General features: G+C 41.6%; 1 protein-coding gene across 1 annotated transcript in view; it reads right to left on the bottom strand.

Moving 5' to 3' along the window:
• Positions 1-1,430: 1,430 nt before the first annotated feature.
• rgs6 (regulator of G protein signaling 6) overlaps positions 1,431-9,467 on the bottom strand; it is a 101,460-nt gene continuing 93,423 nt past the window's right edge. Inside the window, exons 13-18 of the mRNA XM_027170229.2 lie at positions 8,381-8,491; positions 7,842-7,967; positions 4,491-4,677; positions 3,318-3,407; positions 3,078-3,131; positions 1,431-1,729 (exon numbers count right to left, since the gene is read on the bottom strand). Coding sequence (XP_027026030.2) covers positions 1,679-1,729; positions 3,078-3,131; positions 3,318-3,407; positions 4,491-4,677; positions 7,842-7,967; positions 8,381-8,491 — 619 coding nt within the window. The 3' untranslated portion in view covers positions 1,431-1,678. The remainder of the gene's footprint in view (positions 1,730-3,077; positions 3,132-3,317; positions 3,408-4,490; positions 4,678-7,841; positions 7,968-8,380; positions 8,492-9,467) is intronic.

Here is a 9,467-nt window from a genome sequence, read left to right as displayed (position 1 = left end):
CCAAGCTAAAAAAAAGTGGCCACCGATCAACCCTCGGAAAATATATCAGAATATTAGACCGCCAGAGTCTTCAATTTTAAATACAATTTGGGACACACTCTGATCTCAGGTGCTGTTTATAGCGAGACAGAGAGAGAATTTGGACGTAGCTTGGGTTTTAAAGAATAAGTCTGTAATATTTTAAAGAATGAAGTCGCATTTTAGCACGAGAAATGTTTACGCATTATTTCATCACAGTGTTATAGTTAGTTCTTTTTATCTATACATCTAGTCATAGATTTTTTTCCAGAATAATAAAATTTTTTGACATCCGTATCGACTCACTGACTTCAGTCGCCAGACTTTTTTTTCTTGTAATATCGAAAATTTTTCCTCTAAATATTTTTTTCATTCTTGAAATATTGACAATTTGTTCTTAAAACACTACATTTTTTATGACTTTATTCTCTTAATCTTGTTGCATCAAATATTATCTCATATTATCTCATAATCGTTTCAACACCAGACACATTTTCAAGTGTGCTTTATCTTTTGTGTTTTTCTTTCCTCTCTCCCCTAATGTGTGATCTGATTGGTCAAGAAAAAAAGTTCACCTTATTTTCCATATTCTACATCCGCACTGAACGTGAGATTACCACACACACACACACACACACACACACACACACACACACACACACACACACACACACACACACACACACACACACACACACACACATATGAAGGTAGATCCAAATTAAGAAATATCTTAAGTCCAAGGGCCAGTTTAGTGCTGCTATGTTGCCATAACTGTAATTTTCACCCATTTTTTTCCCTTCCTGTTCACACAATATAAATGTTTCATAATTTTTAAGCAAATACCTAGTGTTCATCAGAAATTCCTGGGATATCAGAGGATTAAAAGATTTACTGCTGTTTAAAAAAAAAAAAAAATCAACTTTGAATAATTATATTATTCCACCCTGTTGATTATTTTCCTTTAAAAGCACACCCTGTCTAATTCATTTATTTATTTGTTAGTTCAAGGAAATCTGTCCAAATTCTTTCTAATGTGAATCACACAAACATTACATGCACTAAAGTGATATCACACCACAGTTTGCTTTAACTATTATACACGAACCTGTCTAAACACTTCTTAAATGAACCACAGTAATATAAAAGGGGCTCCGAGTGAGATCTGTGTTGTATGGATGAACACTTAACATGCTGGATGCCAGACAAAACATTAAACACTGTGCAAATCCACGCTGAGAAACCGCTTCAGAAGCCCTTGTGTCTTTTCTCTCCTGTGGAATGTTTGGGACTGAAAGCTCTTCTGCTCCATGTCATGAAAAGAAAAGTGTAGTAGACAACAGACAGTGTAAATATTAGCTGAAGCAGTGAGTGTTTTGCTCCCTTTGACACCGCTGGTATAGAGTAGACAGAAAAAAAAACCTGACATTCATATGCGTTGTCTTTTGTTGTTATCTCATATCAGAGGTTTAGATATAATCTGGTTAAATACAGACAGTCCATGTTTGTAAGGTTTTTGTTGACTTATTGCATGCCGTAGTCTGTGGCTACGCCATCGAGGTGGAGCAGATGTCCTGTGCTTCTGCTGTATCGCTGCACACCATCGTGCTGCTTCCTCTGCTTCTTCGATATAACAAGGTTAATCATGGCCCGGGGCTCGTCAGGAGGACTGCATGAGGCCTGTCAGACGCTTCCCCGTCAGAGACTTACCCTGAAACACACATCAACCCAGGACTAAATAAATGATACAACAACACAGAGCCTTAATCACCTGAGCTAAAACTGCCCAGGTCTAAATAACAGAGGTGACAATCCAGAGATGAGGACAGGTAGCAGCCAAAAAGTCTAAAAATTCCAAAAATCACATGATGTGCAGTTATTAATCCGTATACAGAACTACAAAAATAACCTCAGTCTAGACAAATTCCTGTAGGTTTCCCATCACAGTAACAGCACAGGAGGAGTTTTCTGCAAGTTGTCAAACCTGAACATCTAGCAGCAGCCACAAACTGCTATGAGCATCATCTCTAGGGAAGGAAACAATTAGTGACTCGAAAATCACAATCTGGTTTAAAGGTGGGGTCTCCGATGTTTGAGAAATGCTTCAGAAAACCGAGTTGGGACGACAAACGAAACAAGAATCAAAACAAAGGTGTAGCCGATGAGCAGAAAGGGGCGTGTCTTGTCATTATGTGCGGAGAGAGTGTTCAGTGCGCATGTGTGACGTTAGCAGAAAGCGGTTTTAACATCGACATGGAGGATAAAAACAAAGAAAGAAAGAGAAGAAAGACTTACGATAAGACTTACTTAAGAAGGACAAGAAGTAGGACATGTTAATATAGGATCAGCTTTCCAGCGCTGGAGAGAACTGAAGGAGCAGGAAGTCGGCCACATATTCACAGGTTGGAGTTTCCCGAGTCAATAACTCCTGAGCTAAACGCTGTTACTACACAAATAACACCTCTTTTCTATCGTAGTAATGTAGAGAGGCAGCTACAACCGCGTTTTGTGTAGTAACAGCGTTTAGCTCAGGAGTTATCGACTCGGGAAACTCCGACCTGTGAATATGTGGCCGACTTTACTTAAGACGCCGAGGCGCTTTTTTCCTTCTCGATAGGTGAGTAACGTTGGTTTTGCTTTGTTACACAGAACTAATATATGCCTTTGTCCTTTACATCATTATGCTTGTGTGGCATTTTTGCTTGTTTGTTTATCTACAATCGTATTGTTCTTCCCTTCAGCTATGATAAAGACACGTTTTTTTCTGTTAGTTGCCTGGGATACGTATGTATGTGTGGGGTGGAGCTATCGATACAGGGGTGGGACCCGTTTGGGTTAGGGGCGTGTTCGTTTTGGTGATTTCAAATGTCAACATTGGCCTTAAAATTAATATAAAACCTAAAATGCAGTTCATTTTCCTTCAGGATGTTTTTGTATCTGTCATGGTGTTAAATTATGTTCAAATACAGGACATCTATAATACTGTTCCTTCTTATTTGTTGCTGTTGTGTGAGAGAGTCTGATTATTCGGGTATGTGTGTGAGGTATTACAGACTCACCACGCTGCGGGTGAATTTCTCCAGAGACGTACGGCGACCCTGCTCACTTTCAGGCTGTTTTAAAAAGACACACAAACACATACACGCTCAGAGGAAGTGCTAAAAGACAATAAAGTCCAAAATGCTTTTCTAATAATAAATAACTATCATCATGTTTATAAAAATATAAATTAAAATCTTGTGCACACTGGTACAGTTTCTGCTTCACAATTCAGTAAATCTTTGTTGTGATACGTTTACCTTCTTTCTGGCAAGCAGGAGGTCCTGGTAAGTGCTGGAGCGTAAGAACCGGGTGTAGCTGTCGCTCTTCATCAGCTTGTAGATGTGATCCTGAGGAAGAGAGGATGAAGGATTTTAAGGAAGAGTTATAATGGGTTCTATGTTGATGGTAAAACTAATTTTTGCTCCCACGGTTTGTTAAAAGTAGAAAGTTTAATCAAAGAAGTCCTCATTTCCATCATCTAGGTCTCATTTCCATACGTGGATATTCAAATCCCTGTCCAAATTTCCATCTACAGTCTTAAGGACACACCCACTCGTATTTCTATTTGTAGACTCAAAGACACACCCACATCCACATCTACGGTTTCAAGGACACGCCCTCTCGAAAGGGCCTCATTTCTGTATATTGACTCACCGATATTTACAGTATTAAGGACTCACCCACTCATGTTGGTCTCATTTCCATCTGTACACTCAAAGACATCTATCCCTCCATCTATCCATCTATCTATCTATCCACTATGGTCTAAAACACACCCACCTATATGAGCCAAGACACGCCCACATCTGCATCCACGGTTCCCAAAGCAAACCAACTCAAAGCTTAAATGCTGATTTAATCTTTTGCATCGTTTGGTCTCAAAGACACACCGATGCAATTCGATAGAAATTTTTTTGTAAAGCACTTTTATCAATTCACATTCCCTCAAAGCAGCTCAACAGAAGCATAGAAACAATAAAATAAAATAAAATAAGATATAATATAATATAGATATAATATATCTAAATAGATAGATAGATAGATAGATAGATAGATAGATAGATAGATAGATAGATAGATAGATAGATAGATAGATAGATAAATGTTTAGTACAATATTGTAACAAATTAACAACCATGAAACAGAGAAAATGGGTGCCAATAAATTATTATTTTCATCATCATCATCATCAGGATGGAGCAGAACAAAAATGACCCAATGGCACTTTTAGATTTCCAATGAATTCTGGTGTGCCAATAATTTTTTTCGCATTTTGCATAAAAAACTAGATTTTTTTTTAACGCTATTAAAAAATTATAGATGGAGGTTAAAAATAATAATAAAAATAATCTGTCAACAATATAATTTCCTTAGTTTGGACTCCCACATAGGATATCACATGGTGGGACATTTGAAACGTCTTCTCTTGCCTGTGCGTCCTTGAAGCTGTAGCGTCCGGAGTCTTTGAGATTCTGACTGGTTCTCTCATAACTGTGTGAGTCCAGATTTATGGCGCTTGGAGCACCTTCAGCAAGAAACTCCTCCCAGATCTCCTGAGCCCTAGCGGGAACATCCTGCAGGGGGCGCCGCTTCAAATCCTGCACCGCCAACCAGAATCTGAGGGAAATCAGACAAAAGAAGTCAGGATAGAGCAGATCGCCAAACTCCTGAGTCACATTATTAAAGAATTTTACATAGGGTCTTTTTACACCCGGTCACTTCGTGTGTTGTCTCTGATCCGATAGCTATCTGATTTGTTAAAACTGTTCCATTTACATCAGGCCACATAAACACGTCTCAGCGAATCGGATATCGATCCGATCTTTTTACTAGCACCCGAAATGCAAATATATTTTACCTCATTTCCGGGGTAATTGAAATGGAACACGCTTTGGTGTATGCGGTTGCTACAAAAAAACAGCATTTACTGTTTGCTGCATTTTCGCTGGCAGCAGCAGTGCATTTTAAGACCCAACGAGACACCTGGGTGAAAGATCGGAGCCAGCGCTGGTGGGAAAACATATTTGTTTATGGCGCGATGCACGACTCGTGAGTCACCTGCGAGTGACGTACTTCCGTTTGGGAGAAGTATAGCGCTGACGTATGTGGCTTGAACAACCACATTCATTTACACCTGTCCAGATTCATCTGAAACGTGTCCCAGACCACCTCCTGAAGGGGTTTGTACCATCGGATTTATATCCGTCTCGAAAACGTTCCGGGGGGCATTTAGACCTGGTCTTTTTACTGTCGGATAGCTATCGGATCACAGAAAACGTATGAAGTGACCAGGTGTAAAAAGCCCCTTAGACTAATGGTATTAATGACGTTAAATAGATATGTCACAATTTACTGTATTCATGAACGTCTTTCCTTCTCCTGAGTATTTTCATAGTAATTTAATTCATATCTCATTAAATATAAAAGACAAGCAGGCTTTCATTTATACACCCAAAGTGTAAAAGGCAAAACTTTCAACACCTTTAACTCTGTTAAACTCAGACACCGGAATTTGCAACTTCAACCAGTAGCATAACCGATAGTCTAAAGGAGATGAGCTTCAAATTAGTTTCTCTTTCTAAAGATTTCTTACCTCTGACTGTTACACTGGAGATAAATGGATTTAATTAAATATACTCCTCACAGGAAACGTTTTTTACATTTCAATTTAAATGTTTATATGAAGCTATTATTTGAGGCTGCTCTTCTGTCAGAACTGCTACTATGGAAACTTAATCGACACTTTGGGACCAATCAGAATCCAGGCTTTACTTTTTCCCAGACACTCTTATCCGGAATGACTTACATCTTTATTTCAGTTCATACACCTGAGCAATTAAGGGTTAAGGGCCCTGCAGTGGCAACTTGGTGGACCTGGGATTCGAACCAATGACCTTCCGGTCAGTAATCGGACACCTTACCCACTGAGCTACCACATCGCACACTGTTCTGACAAAAATTAAAATAATTAAAAAGAAAACAATGGATTGCATAAAAATAAATAAATAAAAAAGATTTTTATACTAATTAGGTTACAGATTAAAAAATCATTAATAACAGCTGAACGTAAGAAACCATTCAACATGATCTTCATGTATTAGAGAGCTGCATGTCGAAATGGAGCACTCGAACATTAGGTGACATGGTCTGAGCACTACGTTTATCCATTAGTGCACTCATAAACCACAAGTTGCTGGGAGAACATTTGGTACTCAGGACTAGCAATGGAAGACAGAGAGAGAGAGAGAGAGAGAGAGAGAGAGATATGGAAGAGGCAAAATGTTCACTTTCCCCTCTCTGTCCCCACATAACACTCTGCCGTATCTCTATTGATCTCACACGGCTTGCAATATTGAAGCATTTTAGGCTATTAAGGAGCCCCAGGGAGAGCCAGAGAATGGAGAGTCCATATCATATCCATTCTGCTCACAGTTTCATAAGTGGCGAGGCCTGGGAGAGACAGCGCCCCCCTGAAGCGATTCCATTCAGACCAGAAGATAGTGCCAGATAGGATTGAAGCGTGAATAGACCCAGGAAGCGTTTTATCTCTTTTGCAGTCCAGGTCGACCTCCGTGTTATCTCGAGAGCGCACTTCAGGGCCTTCCTGTCCCAGTCTGACCTCACACAGACTCCACTCCACTCTGACTCACTAAAGATCCTCCATCGCCAGCAATGGCTATCGAGCATATGGACGGGAATATAACATTTGGACGTAAATATTTAAAACGTACATTTTTGTAGATGTTTTGAACTCGATAAGGTTAATATTTACCATAACCTAAAATCTTGATTACTATTTTCGGTGGTTTTACTGTATTTCCCATGTGTCTTGAGGGGGGTCCATTCATAGAATTGACAACAGCGAGTCAAAATGGAAGATATGAACCATTATTTTGACTCAACATCTCTTTGTTCCACTTCACGAGATCATGAGCGATGACGAGGATTCGGCTAAATGTTTCACTGCTATCGGAGGCTCTAAATGACTTTAAAGCCAAATGATATTTAAATACACCACAAAGGAAAAATAATTCTATTAAATGTGAGATTAAATGAGGGGGGACACGGGGGCTTAGTGGTTAGCACGTTCGCCTCACACCTCCAGGGTCGGGGGTTCGATTCCCACCTCCACCTTGAGTGTGTGGAGTTTGCATGTTCTCCCCGTGCCTCGGGGGTTTCCTCCAGGTACTCCGGTTTCCTCCCCTGGTCCAAAGACATGCATGGTAGGTTGATTGGCATCTCTGGAAAATTGTCCGTAGTGTGTGAGTGTGTGAGTGAATGAGAGTGTGTGTGTGCCCTGTGATGGGTCGGCACTCCGTCCAGGGTGTATCCTGCCTCGATGCCCGATGACGCCTGAGATAGGCACAGGCTCCCCGTGACCCGAGAAGTTCGGATAAGTGGTAGAAAATGAATGAGTGAGATTAAATGGTTCTCAGGAGCTGATCTTCAGTGGAAGTGAAGTGAAGTGAAAGAGACGTGACATACGGCTAAGTACAGTGACCCATACTCAAAATTTGTTCTCTGCATTTGACCCATCCAAAGTGCACACACACACACACAGAGAGCAGTGAACACACACACACCGTGAACACACACCCGGAGCAGTGGGCAGCCATGTATGCTGCGGTGCCCGGGGAGCAGTTGGGGGGGTTCAGTGCCTTGCTCAAGGGCACCTCAGTCGTGGCCGGCCCGAGACTCAAACCCACAACCTTAGGGTCAGGAGTCAAACTCTCTGATCATTAGGTCACGGAAAGAAGAAGAAGAAAAAAAGGGAAGCTCACCGCAGGTTCTCTGAGCTGAACTCAGACTCCAAGAACTTGAGGAACAGGTCCCGTCCGACCGGATCCTTCAAAGCCTCGTCTAAAGAAAAGCCCCATTTCCGAACCCTCTGCTGGCTTGGGTCTTTGCTGAGAGGAAAATGAACAGAATAAAAATGAAGAGAGAGGAAGAATAAGGAAGAGATGAAAAATGTATCTCTGTCCATCAGTGAGCCTAATTTTAAGCTGTAATTAATCACTCTGAATAAATCATCACAGTCGCAGCGATTATTCTCTCGGGATAAAATAGAGTTCTATATAATTAACGGCGATGTCGCCGATGACCAATCGGAGCTATATTTAAAGGGAATTCGAATCAACACCCACACCGTCGACGGAGACATGCTATTCATCTGGACTCGAACTTTCTCATTATCCAGTGGTTTATTTTAAGCTTATCTTATTAAAAGGGAGCAGGTCCTGAATCAGCACTGAGAAGAAAAGAAAAAAAAAGCGAGAGATGAGGTGTGAGATAATGTGTTGGAGGGGTGAAAGAATCCAACCTGGCCTCCATCTCCCAGAAAGTGATGTCATCACCGATCCAGGGGTTGGAAGGCTCCAGGGGAGACACAAACGGGTCGTAGTCCAGGTACTGCTCAGTGTAGCTTATCAGCCTGACGGAGAAAAACTTTACATCAGTATGAAGTGACACTAACGCTGGGTTTAGACTGAAAAGAACTCTCTGGTAGGATGGAGATGTCAGAGGGACGCTTACAGTTCAAGGGATCGAGTGCTGTTCTTTATGTTCTGTTACCTCACACACGAGCTCTCACTCTGACACACACAGGGATACACACACACACAGATGCAGACACACACACACACACAGATAAAGATGCAAACACACACACACACACACACACACACACACACACACACACACACACACACACACACACACACACACACACACACACAGATAGATATGCAAACACACACACACACACACACACACACACACACACACACACACACACACACACAGAGATGCAGACACACACAAACAAACACAGATGCAGACACATACACACACACACTCACAGATGCACACACACACACACACACACACACACACACACACACACACACACACACACACAGATTCAGACACACACACACACACACAGATCTAGACACACACACACACTGACAGATGCAGACACACACACACACACACACACACACACAGAGACACACACACACAGATGCAGACACACACACACACACACACACACAGATGCAGACACACACACACACACACACACACACACACACACACACAGATGCAGACACACACACACACACACACACACACACACACACACACACACACACACACACACACACAGATGCAGACACACACACACACAGATGCAGACACACACACACACTGACAGATGCAGACACACACAGATGCAGACACACACACACACACACACACACACACACACACACACACACACACACACACACACACACACACACACACACACACAGATGCAGACACACACAAACACACACAGATGCAGACACACACACAAACACACACAGATGCAGACACACACACACACAAACACACACAGATGCAGA

Source organism: Tachysurus fulvidraco, chromosome 16 (assembly GCF_022655615.1).
Source record: "Tachysurus fulvidraco isolate hzauxx_2018 chromosome 16, HZAU_PFXX_2.0, whole genome shotgun sequence".
In the NCBI taxonomy this organism is placed as follows: domain Eukaryota; kingdom Metazoa; phylum Chordata; class Actinopteri; order Siluriformes; family Bagridae; genus Tachysurus; species Tachysurus fulvidraco.
The sequence above is the reverse complement of the archived record's forward strand: the minus strand, read 5'-3'. Positions and strand labels throughout refer to the sequence as shown.